The 23484-nt window shown below is 34.2% G+C and overlaps 1 protein-coding gene across 1 annotated transcript in view; it reads right to left on the bottom strand.

Moving 5' to 3' along the window:
* Positions 1 to 23484, bottom strand: part of AGMO (alkylglycerol monooxygenase) — a 371459-nt gene that overhangs the window by 213896 nt on the left and 134079 nt on the right. The window contains exon 5 of the mRNA XM_024250091.2: positions 15979 to 16074. Coding sequence (XP_024105859.1) covers positions 15979 to 16074 — 96 coding nt within the window. The remainder of the gene's footprint in view (positions 1 to 15978; positions 16075 to 23484) is intronic.

The raw sequence follows: 23484 nt of genomic DNA, 5'->3' as shown, positions 1-23484 counted from the left end.
CTTTTAGGTTCTGAGAACAAAGCAGTAAACAAGTTGGACAAATGCCTAATGAAACTAAAATAGGACAGATTTCTCTTTGATTTCAAAATGTATACTCTTATTCATTATGTCATACTACTCTCTTAAATGTTCTCTTCTTCAATTTGGCAAATTAATTTCCATCATGTTCCTTGTGTCTAAGAGCTTAAATTCCATCCTTTCACAACAGATATTTTTTAATAAAGATTCATGAAATTTTAGACAGTCCAGCTTCAGGTAGCTCAGTAAAACTCTTCCAACTTTGGTTCTTTATTTTCCGTTGGGAAAGAGTCACTACAACCCAGCAGATTCTCAAAGGAGGGTGTGATCCTAAAATTGTTAGTGACAAGGGTGCCAGTTCAGGTCAGAAGACTCAAATGGACCCTTTGTTTGGAATACATATACACACACACACACGTCTATTCCATATAACTACATATGTACACATATGTGTATATATGGAATATACATATGTGTGTATACATGTATGTATTCCACGTGTGTACACATACACATACACGTGTGTGTGCATGCGTACACGTGTGTATGTGTGCGCATGAGTACACATGTGTGTGCCCATGCGTACACGTGTGTGTATGTGTGTGCATGCATACACATGTATACACGTGTGTGTGTGCACATATGTACACATGTATATACATATATGTATATGTATATGTGATCCTAAAATTGTTAGTGACAAGGGTGCCAGTTTATGTCAGAAGACTCGAAAGACCCCTTTGTTTGGAATACATATATATACTTATATGTATATTACATTATATTTCCATAAACACTACAAATGCATACATGAATAAGCAAGGTGGTGATGAATTATCTGAAAAGGTAACTATAGAATAGAAGGAAAGATTATTTTACAGAGAACAAGAAATGTATAGGATTTCCATTAAAGATGGGCTACAAGAGAGAAAAAGAAGCCAAAGGTGACATCAACATTTGATCTTGATGTTGACTTCAGAGAAATGGAAGCAAAGTAGAAGAGTAGATGATTTACGGTGATGAAAGTCATAATAAAATACATTTTAGATATGCTGATTCAGGGTAGTAGCAAATATTTCTAAGAATATGTGAAGTAAGGTATTGGAAACATTGATTTGAAACCCATAAGCATCTTCATTAATATTTAACACTAGCAATAATTATCAACAATCAATAGATTTTTTTATTTAAATACAATGCTTATTAAAATTTATGTGTGTGTATATTTGTATGTGAAATATGTTTACATATACACACAAACACTTACATAATAAATGAGAAACTTTTTTTGCTATCATGGAATTCGGAGAATAATGAGAGAGACAGAGAGTTAAGCAACAAATACAACAGAGTGGCATAAGAATTAAACTTCACTATTATTATTAATAATTAGATGCTTCCCATGTGCAGAAACTAATGTGTTATCTAATTTATGTCTCCAAACAGAGCTCGTGCTCCTAACTCTTAACTACCAATATGGAAATAGAAATACACACAGAGTTAGTGTAAAGAAAAGTGCATCGAGCTCTTACTAGGAGGTAAAAGAAAGATGTTGCAGAGGAAGTGGTAACTGGGTTGCGTCATGAAGAATGTTTTAAAAAAGGTTATCACAGAGAGAACATGTGCAAATACAGATAACCCCCAAGTATTTCAGGAAGCAAATAGCAGTGCAGTTTAGCTCTACTGGCTGACTTATGGGATGGGATGGGAGTTGTAAAGAAGCATCATTTTCTAAGAGCCCTGAAATCTATTAATGAATTTAAGGGTTTTGATTTTATCTTAGGGACAAGAGAAAGTCATTTAAGAATTTTTTTCTCATGTTAGAAGTACCGTAATATTATTTGGGTTCTAAAATAATTGTCACAATTGTTGTATGAAAATATATAGGAGAGGGCAGAGTGTGTAGGTGTAAAAAAAACAGAATTCTGTTGTAACCACCTATGTAATTGAAGGATTATAAATTCAGGTAGGGCAATAGAGATGGAAAGGGCAAGAGGTATTAACGAACTATTTAGGAGGACAGCTCAACCAGTGTATAATGACTGTTTTAAGAGTGAATGAACTAGTTTACAGTCCCACCAACAGTGTAAAAGTGTTCCTATTTCTCCACATCCTCTCCAGCACCTGTTGTTTCCTGACTTTTTAATGATTGCCATTCTAACTGGTGTGAGATGGTATCTCATTGTGGTTTTGATTTGCATTTCTCTGATGGCCAGTGATGGTGAGCATTTTTTCATGTGTTTTTTGGCTGCATAAATGTCTTCTTTTGAGAAGTGTCTGTTCATGTCCTTCGCCCACTTTTTGATGGGGTTGTTTGTTTTTTTCTTGTAAATTTGTTGGAGTTCATTGTAGATTCTGGATATTAGCCCTTTGTCAGATGAGTAGGTTGCGAAAATTTTCTCCCATTTTGTAGGTTGCCTGTTCACTCTGATGGTAGTTTCTTTTGCTGTGCAGAAGCTCTTGAGTTTAATTAGATCCCATTTGTCAATTTTGGCTTTTGTTGCCATTGCTTTTGGTGTTTTAGACATGAAGTCCTTGCCCATGCCTATGTCCTGAATGGTAATGCCTAGGTTTTCTTCTAGAGTTTTTATGGTTTTAGGTCTAACATTTAAGTCTTTAATCCATCTTGAATTGATTTTTGTATAAGGTGTAAGGAAGGGATCCAGTTTCAGCTTTCTACATATGGCTAGCCAGTTTTCCCAGCACCATTTATTAAATAGGGAATCCTTTCCCCATTTCTTGTTTTTGTCAGCTTTGTCAAAGATCAGATACTTGTAGATATGTGGCATTATTTCTGACGGCTCTGTTCTGTTCCATTGATCTATATCTCTGTTTTGGTACCAGTACCATGCTGTTTTGGTTACTGTAGCCTTGTAGTATAGTTTGAAGTCAGGTAGTGTGATGCCTCCAGCTTTGTTCTTTCAGCTTAGGATTGACTTGGTGATGCGGGCTCTTTTTTGGTTCCATATGAACTTTAAAGTAGTTTTTTCCAATTCTGTGAAGAAAGTCATTGGTAGCTTGATGGGGATGGCATTGAATCTGTAAATTACCTTGGGAAGGATGGCCATTTTCATGATATTGATTCTTCCTACCCATGAGCATGGAATGTTCTTCCATTTATTTGTATCCTCTTTTATTTCCTTGAGCAGTGGTTTGTAGTTCTCCTTGAAGAGGTCTTTCACATCCCTTGTAAGTTGGATTCCTAGGTATTTTATTCTCTTTGAAGCAATTGTGAATGGGAGTTCACTCATGATTTGGCTCTCTGTTTGTCTGTTATTGATGTATAAGAATGCTTGTGATTTTTGCACATTGATTTTGTATCCTGAGACTTTGCTGAAGTTGCTTATCAGCTTAAGGAGATTTTGGGCTGAGACAATGGGGTTTTCTAGATATACTATCATGTCATCTGCAAACAGGGACAATTTGACTTCCTCTTTTCCTAATTGAATACCCTTGATTTCCTTCTCCTGCCTAATTGCCCTGGCCAGAACTTCCAACACTATGTTGAATAGAAGTGGTGAGAGAGGGCATCCCTGTCTTGTGCCAGTTTTCAAAGGGAATGCTTCCAGTTTTTGCCCATTCAGTATGATATTGGCTGTGGGTTTGTCATAAATAGCTCTTATTATTTTGAGATACGTCCCATCAATTCCTAATTTATTGAGAGTTTTTAGCATGAAGGGTTGTTGAATTTTGTCAAAGGCCTTTTCTGCATCTATTGAGATAATCATGTGGTTTTTGTCTTTCGTTCTGTTTATATGCTGGATTACATTTATTGATTTGCGTATATTGAACCAGCCTTGCATCCCAGGGATGAAGCCCACTTGATCATGGTGGATAAGCTTTTTGATGTGCTGCTGGATTCTGTTTGCCAGTATTTTATTGAGGATTTTTGCATCAATGTTCATCAAGGATATTGGTCTAAAATTCTCTTTTTTTGTTGTGTCTCTGCCAGGCTTTGGTATCAGGATGATGCTGGCCTCATAAAATGAGTTAGGGAGGATTCCCTCTTTTTCTATTCATTGGAAGTCAGTGGGGCGATTCTTCAGGGATCTAGAACTAGAAATTCCATTCGACCCAGCCATCCCATTACTGGGTATATACCCAAAGGACTATAAATCATGCTGCTATAAAGACACATGCACACGTATGTTTATTGCGGCATTATTCACAATAGCAAAGACTTGGAACCAACCCAAATGTCCAACAATGATAGACTGGATTAAGAAAATGTGGCACATATACACCATGGAATACTATGCAGCCATAAAAAATGATGAGTTCACATCCTTTGTAGGGACATGGATGAAATTGGAAATCATCATTCTCAGTAAACTATCGCAAGAACAAAAAACCAAACACCGCATATTCTCACTCATAGGTGGGAATTGAACAATGAGAACACATGGACACAGGAAGGGGAACATCACACTCTGGGGACTGTTGTGGGGTGGGGGGAGGGGGGAGGGATAGCATTGGGAGATATACCTAATGCTAGATGACGAGTTGGTGGGTGCAGCGCACCAGCATGGCACATGTATACATATGTAACTTACCTGCACATTGCACACATGTACCATAAAACCTAAAGTATAATAATAATAATAATAATAATAAAAGAAAAAAAAAAAAAGAAAAGTGAGAGCCCTAAAGGCGATAACTTTAGATAACTTTCCCACTGTTCAGTAGATTATGCATATTTAAAATATGATATGATTTTTAAAGCTGCCAAATAATTTAGTTGTATAAGAATCTAATGACCATTTGAGAGATATGAAGCTATTTCTAGAAATTAATTTAAGGAGAAGATTAACATACATAATTCTTAGACCAAAGCAAGTTCCTTAAGTATGCTATAGCAAATAGGATTTCACTCTACAATAGTGAAACATTTAAACTATGTGTAGCAATTAATAAAAATTATTGGAAAATGTATTGAAAATATCAATAGCCTAAAGTGCAAGCAGGATATAACAAGTGGTGGGCAACATTTTTATTTCCTTTGGAAATTTAAAATATCCTTATATTAATAAAAGTTTATATCACAATTTACAATTTAGGAGTTATGGACAAAACAGTGCTTCAACTTATTCTAGTCATTATCTTAGAGCTATAATTATGGATTCATTATCAATCTAAGCTCTACTGGAATGCTGAGATTTCAGTTCTGATTGGTATTCTAGGTACAATTTCTGGATGCTAAAGACTAGGAAAAACAGATAACATGAGTTGAGCTTCCTTTAAGATTCATGAAATCCTAGAATAACTTCTCAATTAGATAGCTAAAAGCAGCAAGATCTTTTGGAAAGCGGGTGTTGTAAAGAATCATTACTGAATATAACACCAGCTATAATAGGCAGAAAAATGGTAGTATAAATTCATGAGATAATAAATAAAACAATTTTTCATCAAAGGCAAGAAAATTTATGACCTTACTAGAATTTGTATCCTCAACTCCTATTATTTTTACCAGACACAAAATTAGCTCCAGAAACATAGCTAATTCTCTCTCTAACCTTAAGATCATCAACAGTAACTTCAGAGTGGAATTAACTGTGCTGAATTATAGATTGACAACAGATTTAATAGTGTTTAATTTTACTATAGGTCAGAAAACATCATCTATGCAGACATGGAATTTTCAATATAAAGAAATGTCATCATCATGAATAATTGAAATGAAATTTACTGTGTGACTCATTGATACCAAGAATAAAATCTTTCAAATCTGTTGCCGTTCAAAAAAAAAAAAAAAAAAAAAAAGAGTGAATGGTTGTGTTATTAACAATTATGCCAGAAAAAATAGGTACACATTGCGGCTGTTCCAAGCAAGCTGAGACATATGACACCCTAGCTGTAAGAGATATGAAATCAATGATACAGGATTTCAGAGGAGGAAAGGAGAGAGAATTGTTTACCAGGCTTTGAATCACGGTTCTGCTACTAACTAGCTGTAACAACAGTAGGCAAGTTACGTAACCTCTGTATAGTTGTTTCCTCACTTTGAGTGGGGACCATGGGTTGTGTGATAATTAAATAAGTAAATACATGTAAAATATTTAGCATAATGACTAACACATGGTCTGAGCTATATAGTGGTCTGTTCTTAACAGAGGAAACATTTTCTGGGAAGGGAGAATTTGAGTTGAGCCTTGAAGAATGTATGGAATAATAGCATATGGAAAATATGAAAACAAGAGAAAATGAAAGATTGGGTATTAAATGAATTTGAGAAATGGAAAATGGTCCCGTTTTATTGAGCTGCACAGTATGGAAAGTAATGAGACATAGACCAGGAGATATAGTGGGTAGGCGGTACACAAAGAACATGAAATGAAAGGAATTTAGACTTTATTCAGTTAGCAATAGAACATCACCGAAGTATTTTCATCAGGGCTGGCCTCTGAAAATAGGTTAGATTTTAAGATGGGGGAAGTAAATGTGGGTAAAGTATACACAATTATTTGGTACAGGAAGAATTACAACTGATCTTGGCCTTAGCCAATGACCTTGATCTTTTAACTCTACCATATCAGTTCTTTATGAACTCCGCTGCCACCCACCAGGGTCTAAAGAGTGAAACCCAGATAAATGTATTGTTTGAGGAAAAAGTGTGACAAGTGAATGAATTATGGTCAAAATTTATCTCCCATGCATGCTGTGTTGCCTTATATAAATCATAGAATATCAACGTTCTTAGCCTTAAAAGGAACGGGGTTTGATCACAGAGTTTGATGAATATAAAAAATTTAGTTGTCTGACTTTCTATTAAATTTCTGGAATGGTTTCCTGCTGCATATATGTCTACCCATACCCTTAAAATAAAGCCCCATTACTGAATTCATTCTTTACAACCTGTAAAACTTTAATTATCTTTCAGAGATTCAAATTATTTTGTGAGAATTAAGTGAGCAATTTTTGCTTGGCACGTACTGGATGCTTAATACACGGTGGCTATTTATTACAACATTAAGATCAGAAATGACCATTGTAGAGGGAAACTGCATAGTGTAGTAGATTAGAGCAAAGAATATGGAGTCTGACTACTTTGTACAAACCCTAGGTTTGACACTTACTAATCATATGGCCCAGGGTGAGTAACTCACTATATTTACTTGGAGGTAATACCACTACAAATTCTAATGAGTTGTTATTGAAAATTTAATGTGAAAATACTTCCTGAAAAATAATGAATACTGGATAGGCTCACAATAAAATAAATAATAAATAAATAAATAAATAAATAGAAATGATACTCATTAAATTTTCTTTGGAATATGTCAGTCCAATTCTCAGTAACTATAAGTAACTGAGAATTCTTGGGCTGAGACCACTGTAACTGTGCTTCTAAACTTCGGTCCTTTTAAAATATATTCTTCAAAATTAGCTACTTCTTCATGAAGAAAATTATAACTCTTTTTCCACCATTTAACTTTTTTTTATTATGTACGTAAGACTAGGATACTTAGTCTTATGTGTAGTAACAAGATACTACAAGAATAGCAATAGATTCTCACTAAATGTCTGTGGACCACAATAATTGAAATATTTTAAAAAATACATTGAACTTGTCATATGTAACAATCTGTACATTAATCAGTTTATAGATCAAAAAAATAAATAACAAAAAAACCCTAAACAATGTACTTTATGATTAGAATCCCAAATTTTTATAGTTAAGAATGCAATTTTTTTCCCTAAAGTAATTTGGGGATTCATTAATTATTTAAGTCTTAAATTTGATGCATTTATTCATATTAATAATTCATATTAAACAAAATATCTATTGCATTAAAATTATGTCACAAAATGTATGTGAATAATCATGATGGCTAAGAGTGGTTAGTAAGTGACATACAGTAAAACAGGTATCTAGATTTCAAAAAAGATAAAGTAACAATACTGAAAACATTTTTTAGTACTTTCTATGTGATAAATTACAAGTAAGTAATATCATTTCTATAATGTAAACTGCATCTTTCATTTTGTGGCCTTAGGGATTAAATTGCCTGAGTTCAACTCCAGATTTTATTTGTTACTATGACTATAAACTTGGGCAGAGTTCTTTACCTTCTTTGCCTTCTTGTGCTTCAGTTTCAAGCATTTTTTTAATTGTTAGATTGAAACATGAACTACATTTTTTAATCCTCACAACAATGTATACACTATGGTTGAATGTCCCCTCCCAAACTCATATTGAAACTTATTTGCTATTGTGACAGAGTTAAGAGTTGGGATCTTTAAGATGTGATTAGGTCACAAGGGTTTTGTCTTCATGAATTTATTAATACTATTACTGCCTAAATGGGGAGTGAGTTAGTTATTTGAAGAATGGGCTCCTGTTAAAAGGATAAATTTGCACCCTATTTGCTCTCTGTATTGCATGATTGCTTGCCCTCTGCCATGTTATATCTCAGCATGAAGGCCCTTAACAGATGCCAGTACCTTGATCTTCGACTTTGTAGCCTCTAGAACTTTGAGCCAAATAAACTTCTATTATTTATAAATTACCCAGTCTGTGGTATTCTGTTATTGCAACAGAAAACAGACTATGACACTTTGTATTGTTATTATCCTCATTACACATAGGAGGAAACTGAAGCACAAGAAGGTAAAGAACTCCGTGCAAGTTCATAGGCACAGTAACAAATAAAATCAGGAGCCAAACTCAGGCACTTTAATCCCAAAGGCCACAAAATAAAAAATGCAGTTTACATTAAAGAAATGATTTACTTATTTGTAATGTAAATTATTTTTTAAAAAAGCATGAGATGACTAATTGTGTGTTTATAATATTCATATTAAAGTTTTTATAATCATAGTATATGAAATATTAAAAAACATCTCCCAGGCAACATATTTCTTTACACAAAATAAATATTTAATTTGATAACAAAGATGTGCCAACTAGATAAATAATTCCAATACATTTCCTATCTACACAAATGGTGAAATAACAGCTACAGAAATTTAATATTCACTAAACATGTTTCTCTACAATCATTACTTAAAATTCATATCACAAATAGTATATATTTTTTTCTTTCTTGATGTGTTATTTAAAAGATAAATAAAATGGAGATAGTTACCTAAAAAACATGTATCTTTACACATGCATGGATCTTGAGTAAATTTAATATAATTTTGAAGATTAGATAAATACTCTTAGACTTCCATTAATTTTGGATACTAAAGGGCAATAACCAAAACACTCTATTATCTGTGTCCTCAGAAGTCAGATCTTTTAAGTCTCTGCTCATTCTGCTACCACTCTGTTGCGTTTGCTGCTGTAGAGTAAAATTTTTCTATTCTTCTCTCTATCTGTTAGCTTCTGAAAACTTCTGGTTTCTATTATCTCATTGTATATATTACTTCATAATTCTGCTGCACATTTCTTATGCTTTCTCATTTTGCACATTGCATCCTTGCAGCTCTCTTGTACTCTAATTTCTATTGCCCTTTACTATTTAGGTCTCTCATAAATATATCTCCAGACAAAAGGACTAATTGGGGCAGTTATTTGAGTATAGAGTGTTGCTGAGAAGAATTTATTTTCCTGATAGCTTGTCAATTACATCACTGAATGGGCAGTGTATGCACTAGGTTAGGAGTCGTAGGCCAAATTTAAGGATACCAAAAGTGACTGGAAATATAAGGGGGAAATCCTAGAAAGACAGGGACCACGGAAAGGGAGCCATAATATCTGCATACAAAGTGCCCTCAAAGCCTGGCTGACTCTTAAATTACTCATATGTAGGGCAAGACAGTAAGAAACCTGATGAAAAACTCAGAGGTTGAAAAGTTGTAAAATTGCTGAGCAGAGATTTCAATTGCTGTCTGGTGCTAGCAAAAGAGAATTTAGAGTTCAAATCCTGCCAAGTGAGAGGGGCTTTGTAAACACCTCCAGCATTTCATTATTAAAAAAAAAAAAAAAAAAAAGACAAGGCTTGCCCTAAAATTGAAGATCACCAAGGTTAAGGAATATGCCCTAAGGCTAAAGGCAGTGCCAAAAATCCCCACATATCCTAACAATGTATAAGTCAAAGTCTCCAAAAATACAGGGTAGTTAGCCAATTATTTCACCACCTCCTAGAATAATAATAAGGAATGGTCAGATGGATAAAACAGAATCTAGAGTCTTTACAACAAATCTGCCATAATGATTTACATATAATATTAACAATAAATTACTGGATGTACAAAGAAAAAACACAAATGCGATTCATATCAAGTAAAATAACAGTCAATTGAAGTAGACCTGAATATGAACCAGATATTGGAATTAACAGACAAGAATTTTTAAATAATTATTACATTTAGGACATAAAGGCAAAATAGTCACAATAAGTGAAAGAGACTCTCAGAAGAGAAAAAAAACTGTTTATTAAGAAAAGCCAAATTCTAGAACATAAATGTATAATATCTAATGTGAGAAATACACTGAATGGATTCAAAAGCAGCTTGGAGAAAGTAGGCAAAAGATTAAATAAACTTGAAGACAAATTAATGTAAGTTATTCAATCTGAATACAAGAGAAAGTAAAATCTTAAAAATTACAGAGCATTTCTGATCTCTAAGGTAGTACCATGCAAAATACACATGTATTTGATGTTCCCAGAGGGGAGTGAAAGGAGAAAGGGACAGAAACAATGTTTAAGAAAATCGCACATGTACCATAAAACCTAAAGTATAATAATAATAATAATAATAATAATAATAAAAGAAAAAAAAAGATTTAAAAAAATTATGCCCTTTTAAAAAATTTTAATAATAAAATTATTTAAAAAATTAAAAAAAAAAAAAAAAGAAAATCATGACCAGGACCCCTTAACTCCAAATTTGATTTTCAAAGCACATACTTGTAAGCCCCAGATTAATGTTTTTTAAATACCACAGTGGCACATTATAGTCAAACTGCTAACATTTTAAAAGGAAGAGAAAAATTTTGTAAACATCAAGCAATGAAAAGACACATTACCTATGGTATAACGATGATATGAAAATTGAATTATTAGAAAAAATAAAAGTTTAAAGACAATGAGATAAACTTTTTAAAGTACTGAAAAAATGCAACAAAGGAATATCCATTAAGAATTTCATATTCAGAAAAGTATCTTTCAAAAATTAAGGAAAATATGACATCTTAAGGTAGACAAAAACTGAATACATTTGTTGCTACAGGTCTGCATTACAAAAGATGCAAAAGTTATTCAGTCTGAAAAGAAATAATAACGGATGAAAACTTAGGTTAATGGAAAGAATGAAGACTATTAGAAGGTAAACATCTGGGCAAATAAAGAAGATTAACTGTTTTATCTTCTTGATTCCTTTAAATATAACTGACTAATTAAATCTAAAATAATAAAAACAATATTTTGGAATTTATTTATTATTTATTTTTTATTTTTTTTTAGATGGAGTCTCACTCTGTCACCCAGGCTGGACTGCAGTGGCATGATCTTGGTCCACTGCAAGCTCTGCCTCCCAGGTTAATGCCATTCTCCTGCCTCAGCCTCCCAAGTAGAAGGGACTACAGGTGCCTGCCACCATGCCCGGCTAATTTTTTTGTATTTTTTTGTAGAGACGGGGTTTCCTCATGTTAGCCAGGATGGTCTCGATCTCCTGACCTCGTGATCCACCCACCTCAGCTTCCCAAAGTGCTGGAATTAAGGCGTAAGCCAGTGCACCCAGCCATATTTTGGGATTTATAATGTGAAAGATTAGCATATGTGAGAATGCTAGCTAAAAGGTTGGGAGTGCATAGATTGAAATATATTACTATAAAATTCTTACATTTATGATAAGTATTATATTAATTCAAGGTAAGATATGATAGGAATGCATATTTAATCCCTAGAATAGACACACACACACACACACATGCACACGAAGAGAGGGAGAAAGGTGGGGGGAGAGAGAGAGAAAACAAGACAGTAGAGGATGCCTACATTTTACTTTAGCCACTTCTGTCTTATACCATCTAGCTCCTTGCCAGAGCAATAAGGCAAGAAAAAAAATACCACAAATATAGGGGAAAAAAAAGAAACAAAACTGTCTTTATTCAAAGACCACAAAGTTATGCATGACAAAAATCCTCGAGAAAATTAAATTATTTTACAAATGTGTGAATAATGCATCCTTTAAAGCTATGATAATCAATAAATTGAGGAACTGGCATGAAGGGAAACAAATACATCGATGAAAGTGAGTAGGAGTCTAAAAATAAATCTAAACATATGTGGTCAACTTTTTCTCAACAAGTCATCAAGTACAACTAATGGATTTTTTTAAGTCTCTATAATAAATGGGGCTATAGTTAGTGGTTACGTACATAGAAATCAGGCATCTTGATTCTACCACATACCATATGTAAAAGTTAATTCAAGAATATCACAGAATAACAGTAAAAGTTAAAACTCTGAAATTTTCAAAAGTAATCCTAGAAGACTACCTTTCAGAGTTTGTGGTAGTCAAAGATTTCTTAGAGAATATTTAAAAAAGAGATAAATAAAATAGTGAACTTCAAAATTTAATATTTCTGTTCATGAAAAGTCATCAGTGGTGCAATCTCAGCTCACTTCAAGCTCTGCCTCCCTGGTTCATGCCATCCTCCTGCCTCAGCCTCATGAGTAGCTGGGACTACAGGTGCCCACCACCACGCCTGGCTAATTTTTTTGAACAGGCTCACTCCTGTAATCCCAGCACTTTGGGAGGCCAACACAGGCAGATCACAAGGTCAAGAGACCGAGACCATTCTGGCCAACATGGTGAAACACCATCTCTACTAAAAATACAAAAATTAGCTGGGCATGGTGGTGCGTGCCTGTAGTCCCAACTACTTGGGAGATTGAGGCAGAAGAATTGCTTGAACCCAGGAGGTGGAGGTTTCAGAGAGCTGAGATGGCACCACTGTACTCCAGCCTGGCAACAGAGTTTGACTCTTTCAAAGAAAAAAAATATCATTGAATCATTCGGTTCAAACCTTCAATATCAAAGAATTAAGTTACTTATCTGCTACATTTCTCTACTCAAGCATTACATGATATATACATAAACAATGTGATAATAAATTTAAGATAAAACAAAGCTAACAGTGTAATAGTATCATTATACGATTGCTACTGTACTATGAAAACTCAGCTAACACCCAAGTAACACCTGACATCTAAAAAAATACTTAAAACATTCCACAGTTTTAAGTTAAAAACATGTATTAAATAACAAGGTTTTCTTACTATCTTTAGTGAATTCACAAGAAGAGACGATAACTGAATATGTGCTGCAGAGGCTTTAGATCCATGAACAATACACAGACAAAAATATAATCACAAAAATTAAGCAACAGAGTAGAGTTTCAAGCCAAATGTTTCATAACTTTCAAAAAAAGAGGATGACAATAGATCTTGTTGTTTGTTTTTCTTTTCTTTTTTTCGTTTTTTTTTTTTGGAGGTGGGCAGAGAGTCTCGCTCTGTTGCCCAGGCTGGAGTGCAGTGGCATGATCTTGGCTCACTGCAAGCTCCGCCTCCCAAGTTCAAGCAATTATTCTGCCTCGGCCTCCAAAGTAGCTGGGACTACAGGCGTGCACCACCACACCCAACTAATTTTTGTATTTTTAGTAGAAATGAGGTTTCACCATGTTGGCCAGGCTGGTCACAAACTCCTGACCTCAGGTGATCTGCCCGCCTCTGCCTCCCAAAGTATTGGGATTACAGACATGAGCTGCTGTGCTAGGCCTAGACTTTGTTTATTTATCAAAATAACTCAAAAGTAAACAGAAAATTTCTATAAACTATTTAGTGTGTTTTATGGCCTATTTTTTATCTCACATACAGTCTTTCAAAAATGTGATTTTAAGTTTTTTTCCTTCCTTTTATTCTAATGTGATTGATTTTAAGAGAACCGAATCTTCTTCACTTTCAAAAAAATCAGTATCTTCTTAAGATCATAGTCCCCTTAGAGTGAGAACTGATTTTTATGGATGTTAGGAGAAGTGAAACAATTGTAAGAATGAAACTCCATTCAGGAATATACAGGGCTCTTTGGCTAACATTGTCATCTCTACAGCTCGCAAATCATTTCTGTCAATGGAGATCCAAGTATGATGCCCGATATTAAACAGTATGCAAGTGGCCTATAGGATTTCATACAATTTACAGTACAGGAAAACATAAAGTGAGTATTTTTCTAGACTAAAGGCTATTGTTTTCGGTTTTTATTTTTTACTTATTAATCTGTGTATTAACTCTTAATTGAAAAAAGCAAGACAAGCAAATGATAAAAATAATTTTTAAAAAATACTTAATACTCCTCCCACTGCAGTCCTCTATTCCATTTGTCTTTCTCTCCAGAAGCAGTCATGGTGTCCAGTCTCTTGGCTCTCCATCCTGAATTATACTACTATTTGTAAACAAACTATTCTATGTTGTATATAATAAACGAATGTAACTGCACAGTTGAGAAATATTTCAGAAATGTTTTCACGGTTAATAATACAATCTAAAATTCCAAGATCCAAACCATGAATTTCAGAAGATGTGTTCTTGCCTCCCATACAGCTCAACTGTAGGAACCCACACATAGTAAAGTATTTTGAAAAGCATAAAGTGTAACACAAGGGAGAGATTGTAAGCATTGCTTTTGAAGTGGAAATGAAGCCACTTGGAGGTTCTTGGCAAACAGGAATAAGTCTCACCAGTGGCTTTTCTCCACTCTTGCTTTACTTCATGAAATGGAACTCAAGCCCTAGCTCATGGCCTCTCAGAGGGACACAGGAAGAGGTGAAAGTGACTGAGGCACTATTGTTCTGTATCCAAACTAATACCTGACCCAACACACGGCGTGACCTGGAGCAGAGCTGCTATAAAATGTAATTCTCCCTTAACCCCTCCATGTAAATCATCAGAAAGCTTCCCTCCACTGATTTAAACAAATTTGGTCTTTGACCTCTAGAGTCAGAATTGGCCGCAACATCTCTTTCAGATGGTTGTGGTATTGAGTGTTTGATGTGTGTTAAGTATCATAAAACACAATACTATTTCATGATAGATCTTCAAATAATGCGACATATGTCCAAAGTCATGGTAACAGTCTCTTTATTCCAAGTAAATCGGTAGCATAAAATACTGCAGGTTAATGGAATAATGCACTTTGTTGTATCAAGATTTCACATATAATGAAGCTGTGATTTGTAGTGTTGTTCAACCAGTTGCAACACCTGTCAACATGCTTCCTCTAGTAACTTCAAAAGGCTTCCAATAAATACCAAATGTTTAAAAGAGTTCTTGTGTGTATAAGTAAGAATTTTTCTAGGTCTGTGATTTTTGGTATTTTAGCAATAGGATTGGTACAAATATTCATAAACCAATCAGCTGCTTAATAATCTATCTGCAAACATTCAAATCTGACAGTTTGAAATGCCATGGAAGACTCTAAAATTACATTTCTTCAGTTTTTTGGAAAAAAATTAACAGTATACTGAACAATTTTAAATAAAATTTAGTCTCTGTAGTTAGAGCAAGTTTTCCAATCAAAAATTATTTTCATAATTTCTATACAATTTTTAAGGATGTTTCAAGGAGTTTCAACAGATTATAGATATATTTATATATACACACATACATATGTTTATATCTCTAAATTGAAATGAATTTCAACATCTCTTGGTAAATAATGTTTAATAAACTGTAATACAGGAAGATACTGTATTGAATATAGTATTAAAATGTTTTGGCACTTAATAGTTCAAAAAATTGTTTTATTTAATTGAGACCAACTGGCCTCATTGCTTCTTATAAACTTTGCAATATATATTCAGTAAAAAGGAATAAAAATGAACAGATGTTTCTCCTTAGAAAAGGCAGACAAAGATTTTTCTTACACAATAAATCATCTGCTAGTGGATTTCCAGGACATTGCTTCAGGCTGTTTAGGTATAAAACTTACAAAGATAAAAAAAAGTTTTACCTCTGTGTGGATCCAAAATTGGTAAAGAAGATTGAACTGAAGATGAACAGCATATACTGAAGGGGGTATGAAGAGGGCCAGGGGAGAGTAGAAAATCTGAAAGAAAAAATTTTAAAAAAATTAATTTGCATATATGAATTCTCAATGCTTTGTTAATGGTTCAATATTCTGAATGCATGTTTCTTCAGCAAATATATCTCATTCTATATACTGTATATTTTATTGTCATGTTTACTTTGCAACATTAATTTTCCTCATGGTGATAAAGTTACAGACATGTTGGAGCTAAGGCCACTGGACTTTGATTTTGCATTTAATATTGTCTAGTTAAAACATTATATGTTGTGTGTTATTTCCTTAATTTTAAAAAGGTTGGATGTGTTTTCTGGAATTAAAGGGATTTTTTTATGTACACACAAATACTCTATGTTAAAAAATGTAGGAATGGATGACTTTATACCTCTGACAGCTCCCAAATTCTGTATTATTACCTGGCATTTTCAATAATAATGTGAAATTATAATAAAAGAAATTAATTTCCTATAAGGAGAGGAGAGTATATACTTTTCCTTTTAACTTTGTTTTTGTATGATTGATTGATGGCATCACATCTCTTAATTTTTTCAAAGTTATTAGGAAAGAGGTATGATATGGTTCCATGGTGAAAACAAATTTTAAAGGTCCATATTACCTAATAAACAGAAATGCCTCTTCCTTGGAAAGACAACTTATGATTAAACCACAGAACTGGTTAGAATTAACTAATGAGCATGATCTGCTTGTTCTGCTAATGACTTTGATCCCCAAGAGTGGTTTCATGCTGGAAAGAAACATTTTATTAAATGAGAGACTAAATAACCTAATAAGAATAAAATGAATCTGACTTTCACTTTACATTTCTAATTTTATAGAGTTTATACTTCTGAAAGACTGGATGTTTTAAAAAACATTTCTTCTGAGTATTATAATTTTATTTAAAAATTATTTTATGATTTTTGTTCTCAGTTATGCGAAATGTAATTTCAAGGATGTTTAGCAATGACTATGCATGTAAAACTTGTCTAGTTCTTGTTTTGAAACTTGTCATAAAAATTTCAAATGTCATTATAAGTAGAATGTTTTTTTTAAACATAAATGTGTTATTAAGCAATGGATTTGATTAGCGAGCAAAAGAATACTGAGCTCTCATTCAAGAGATCAATTTTTAGTCCACAGTTCCACTAGAGACTTTCTCCGTGATACTCACTAAGTTCTTAAGCTTCTCTAGGCTTCAGGTTCCTGAAATTAGTGGTGGAGGGGAAAGCCATTTAAAATATAGTCATCCTTTTTGTTCCAAAAGATCTGTGATACTATGATTTGATTGTTTCATAATATATTAAAACAATTATCTCCCAACAGGTTAATAGCAAAATACTTGCAAAACATATATGGCCTATAATATAAGTCCTCTAAGTTGAGGAGTATTTTGGAATCTCCTCTTTGAGAGGTGAGAAAAATATGAAACAACTTTATTTTGGATGCTTAATAAGTAGTTCTGTTTGGAAACACTGTGCATAGCAGATGAATATTTATAGTTCATTATAATTTCCCAAAGTGTGGAGAAGTAGTCCCTTGAAATAATAACAGCTATTATGGAAAAAGTGGTTATAACATCAGATAAGTCGTGAAGTGGTAAATTAAACAACTGAAGTTTCTTTAACACAGGTCTTTTAAGAGGTTTTACCATGCTAATGTGAATCACAAGTCTATTAGCACACAGAATACTTTCTTGATGAGTTTTCCATAGGATTAGATTTTCTGAAAACTCATTTTATGAAACAGTGTGCTAAATCTTACATATCGGTAATATGAGGAACTGACCAATGGAAAAATAAGCTCACTATGAATTCCAAAATACCATATTTCTAACAAAAAATATAGGTGAGGAAATAATTCACATGAATCACATGAGTGATAATTTCTTATGATTAATACAGTTCTAGAAAAAGAATCTAATGACACAATCAAGGTTCTAATTTTTACGATTGAAAGCAGCTTAGTAAATGTGGTCCAGGTAGGAGAATTCTCACCTTTCTTCTCTACCTCCAAACTTTGCATTTCTGAATCCTATATAACTTATAAAACCAATTTAAAGGCCACTTCCATTATAAATCTTTATATGGTACTAACTTGACTGAAGAAATTTCTCCGTCCTCAAACTCAGAGTAACTTGGTAGCTGGATTAGGGACATGATACCCTTTACCAAATACATCCATATCTACCATGCATTCAAACCCATGTCATTCTGACTCTTAGTTTCTTTAGCTTTAAATTACACTGTCTACCCTAGATTATTTTATTGTCTTGTAGAAGTCATATATAATAAGGCTATAATGGAGAAAAACAACCCAGACCTATGTGTTTGAGGAAAGAATGAGTATAAGCCTGAAGGTGATCTAAGGCTAACAGACAGCAGATGAGTGGATTTTATTCTTTTACTAAGTGAACGTGGCGAGCAGGGGTTGTGTGAGACAGTATCATGAAGCAAGAAACAATATGGCATTTAGGGGGAGCTAAACATATTTGCTATTGTAGAAGGTGTTGGAGAGTAGTGTGGCTAGAAATCAGGCTGGACCATGGGATTTCTTGACAGACCTCAGGGAATCCATGAATCCCCTGATGCCACTATAACAACGTGTGAGCCTGTGTGCGTGGGAGAGTGTGTATTTTTCTCAAGAAACAATTGATAGCCTTCATCAGCGAGTCTTCGGTATGTCTGTGCCTCGCCACAGCCAACACAGAAAAAGAATTTAGACAGTGGCTACACCAGAGAAGGGAGCCATTTCAAGAAGATTGGGCATAAGGAAACAATTCACATCTTTTTAAGCAAGTAAGAGATAGAAAATATAAAAATATGTTTGGAACCTATTTCAATAGCCCAGAGAAAAGTGATGCATATTTAATCACAGCAGTAGTCATGGGGATGGAGAGATAGAGTACATGCAACAGATTTAAGGATTTGGCAGCTGTTAAACATAGGAGTTGAGAGGTATGTAGCAGTGTCAGAAGACACCCAGATTTCTGGCTTGTCTGTTGGTGATATTGTTCACCAAGAAGGTGAACAGGAGGAAGAATAGGTTGTAAAGTTCAACTTGGGGAATGTCGTGTTGGGGTCTATAAGGTGTATGTCCAGGAGGCTATTGAGTAAGATTTTGGAAATGTCTGACTGGAATTATATCTCAGGGAATCAGGAAGTGTCTTGGTTGAACTTATTGATATGGGTGTCATGCAAATATCAATTTTATTTAGCTTGCAGGTGTGTCCACAGTGGGAAGATAGCCAAAGATGCAACTCTATGAGAAGTCAGAAGGAGTTGCAGTAAATGAGGCTGAAACAGGACAGACTCAGCGGTGGAAAAGATCTGGTACCTAGCATCATCAGAGATGATAAGAAATTTTTAAGAGACAGAGAGAAGACTCCCAGTTAGGGTCCAAGTGAGACAGGAACTGAAAAAAAAGAAGTGAGATGGAATTTGCAGGGATGAATCAGCAGAACAGTAGGCCTAGAATGCAGTTCTCAAGTTCACAAACCCAAGTTAGTAAGTTTAGGAATCAGCCAGAGGAGGTAACAAAATGAAAAGAGGGATTACCTCTATGTTTCTCTGATAACAAAAAAAGGAGACAGCTGAATGTATTCCTTCAATAAAACAATGGATGAGGGATGAGATATTACCTGTTTATTTTTTTTAATGTGAGAGATCTTACTATATTTATGGCTTATTCAGAAGGAGCCAGTTGAAAGGAAGAGGGAAAATGCCAAGAGTATTTGATAGGACAAAGTCCAAGAGAAAAAAAACAATAAGGTAAGAGCGATGTCACCAACCTAAGGATTAGACCAACTGAAGAGAGGTGAACATTTTCTATAAAACTAGAGGTAAGAATGCATGTTTACTTGTGATTTCATGAGTTTTAACTGAAGATGTATGAACAGGGAAGACCAGAGAAGGAAAACTGAAAAAAAAAAAAAAAACTCTCACATTTCTCTTTGAGGTTTTAAATATGTTGAAGAGGCAGCAGTGGGGAAGAGATCTTGAGGAGACAGTGAATTTCTAAAGAGTTTCCCCAAGGTAGAGAGGAGAAAATAGGGCAGTCTCATGTTCACGGCTTGGTACGCAGTGTTTAGGGGTCAGCTGGATCTGAATCCATACATGGAGGGTCACCAAATTGCCAACCTGGTGCAAGAGGGAGCCGGCAGCACTCAGCAATCTGATGTGGGAGTGAAGAGGGTAGATGACTGGATTTACTCATGGCCTGAAGAGTTCAAGGCACAGGATTTCAGCAGAGGATGCAGACTGTGCTTCACAGAGTCATGGAAATTAGGGTTCTTAGTTTGGACTGGGTAAGTAAAGCGAGGAGGCAATGACAAACAGAAGATGTAGGAGGTGAGAGAGTAAAGTACTCCACGAGTAAGCTGCTAAGCAAATGGCTGAACAGTAAGCGTAAAATTACTTTTAAATAAATGAAAAACAAAAAAACTTTTGAACTCTAGAATTCATGTCTACTTTATTTTAATAGTTCAAAAATATTTCATTAACGTTACTAATGTACATATTTCTAGGATTTTCATTTGTTTTCGTAACATTACTTTAGAGAAAAAGCAATTTAAAAAAATGTTCACCCGAATTCAGAAACTAAAGATTGAAGAATCAAATAGCATGTGCCACGTTCCTTAAGTCTATGATTAGTAATGACATAGATCAAAATTACCTGATTATAGATAGAGAGTGTTGATCTCTGTCCTTAAGACATATCTACGTAGATTTTATGTTTGAAATAAGAGTTTGTGTTTCTATTTAGAAAGTCATTATCTTTAAGTAACCTATGCCTATCTTTCTGGTCCCATTTCTATGCACTTAACCATTTCCTTTTTACCCCATTCCACCATTTTATACATCCTATATTCTAGCCACACTCATACTGTTATGAGTTGAATTGATTTTCACTAACATGCTATGGGAGACCCTGGCACCCAGTACCTCAGAATGTGTCCTTAATTGGAAACAGCACCTTTATAGAGGTAATCAAGTTAAAATGAGTTAATTAGGTGGGCCCTAATCCAGGAGGACTTGTCTTTTTATATACAAGGAAAATTTAGACACAGAGACAGACATGCACACAGTGAGAATGGCACATGAAGACGAAGGCAGAGATCTCAGTGATGCATCTTCAAGCAAAGGAATACCAAAGCTGCAAACCACCATTATTTAGGTGGGGGGCATGGAACTGAGTCTCCCTTATAGACCTCAAAAGGAACTAACCCTGCTGCCATCTTGATGTCAGGCTTCCAGATTTCAGGACCGTAAGATAATAAATTTCTGTTATTCTAAGCCACTTAGCTCTGGGTACTTTGTTACAGCAGCCCCAGGAAATTAATACACACACCATAGATTTTTCTTGTTATTCCTAACATTTATTATATTTTTCTATAATTTTGTGTTTTTACAGATGTTGTCCTTCTACATAATATTCTATCTACAACCTCCTCCATTGCAAAATTTTATTCATTACAGATTTGCTTCAAGCTTTATTTCTTCTGTGAAGCTTCCCTTGACCCATGGCGGTTCTCAGTGAAAACACTTCTCTCTAAAACCTTCAAAATTTGTGGCAATGGCTGTTCACTTACATGACTCCCTCCAAGCAAAACCATCACCTTGAGAACACAAGCTCACTTCTTACTTATCTTTACATCCCCAATCTCTGCCCCCATGATTGGCCCTGCTAGTCAAAAGTATATGTGGAAAAAAATGGGTGATGCACTGTCATAATAAGAACAATGACACATAAAGGAGGTTAAATTTTTAGCCACTTGTATATTTTAAATATGTGGCAATAAGACAATGCAACTTTAGAGAGAACTCAATTTGCTTCCTCTTGTTTATCCTTCCTTAGGAGGACTATAAATGACTATCAAATCTCTGTAAAGAAAAATACTGAAAATCAGAGAATAATTTTATTTTTTACCAAATTGCAAAATGATTTTGAATATTTCTGTAAGCTACAGAATAATTAATTCCATTTTCCTGACACATGCTAGCATTATTCTTTGATACTAGCAATGATTCAAACTATCCAAGAGCCTCATTTCTTTAATGGACATAAACTTTGTCTTATTAGTCATCTTTAAATGCTGGTTGACGGTGAAGAAAGAATGCCTTGGAGTTCCGAGGCAAAGTTCTGAGAGAAGTTTTGTTTCTTTACTTCATGGGGGCTTAATGCATGCTTTCCTTTTGTGACAAAGAGTTATGAGAATTTATCCCCAGTGCATTCAAATGCATTACATCAAAGTTGTTAGTTTCTTGTATCTTTATTTGTTCACATTTGTCTTTGTATAAATCCAACTCCCACATATTGAAAAACAGTCTTTGCTTATGTAGTTTGGCAGGGAGTACAATGTAATAAAAAGATCTGAGATTTCACTAAGGTTTCTCTGCAATCTTATATGTAATATAAAAATAATGTCACACATAAGAATCATACTTGATATGTTTCAGAGAATTTCCACACTCATAAATTAAAGTGATCTTCAAAATAACCATATGAGAAGGTGGAGTAAATATTAAGAGGTCTATTTCATATGCAAAATCACTGAGACTCAAACATTAATTGATCGGTTCAAATTAGCAAAGTGAGTAAACAACTAAGCTAGCGTGGGACTCAGTTTTCCTTATTTCTAATCAATTGCTATTTACTGTTTCCTAAATATAAATGAATATATTTTTAAATTATTATGCTCAAATATAATAAGATCATCATTGATTTATATATTCTCTATATGATAATGTAATAGTGGTTGTTTTAATGAGATTTTCAGAATTTGATGTTATAATTATATTTCTTTTCTTTTTTTTTTTTTTTTTTGAGAAAGAGGGTCTTGCTCTGTCACCCAGGCTGCAGTGCAGTGGAGCCGCCATGAATAACTGTAGCTCGACCTCCAGGGACCAAGTGATCCTCACATCTCACTCAGCCTCCTGAGTAGCAACACCACACCTGACTGATTTATTTTATTTTTTGTAGAGACAGCATCTTGTGATATTTCCCGGGCTGGTCTTGAACTCCTGGGCTCAAGCAATCTGCCTGCCTCAGCCTCCCAAAGTACTGGAATTACAGGCGTGAGCCATCACACCCAGCCCAATTGTATTTATTTTTTCTGATGGTGGGTAAAATTTACCTTTTTTAGGGTTGCTAATATGTTATAAACATACTGTGCTACACTTATAAAATTAATTTCAATACCAACCTAGAGAACATAGAAATTTTAAAGGTGGAAAGACATGACAGAGCTAAAAAATTCACTCACTCTAGTAGTTTAACTTAAGTGCGTTTGTCATTAATTTATTATGCTTTGAGAGAAATACTAAATTCTTTGAAAGCAGTTAGCTCACTAGCTCATCTAGAACTAGTGAGCTAACTGCTTTCAAAGAATTTAGTATTTCTCTCAAAGCATAATAAATTAATGACAAACGCACC

This window comes from Pongo abelii, chromosome 6 (genome assembly GCF_028885655.2).
Source record: "Pongo abelii isolate AG06213 chromosome 6, NHGRI_mPonAbe1-v2.0_pri, whole genome shotgun sequence".
NCBI lineage: Eukaryota > Metazoa > Chordata > Mammalia > Primates > Hominidae > Pongo > Pongo abelii.
This window is presented reverse-complemented; position numbering and strand designations above follow the sequence as displayed.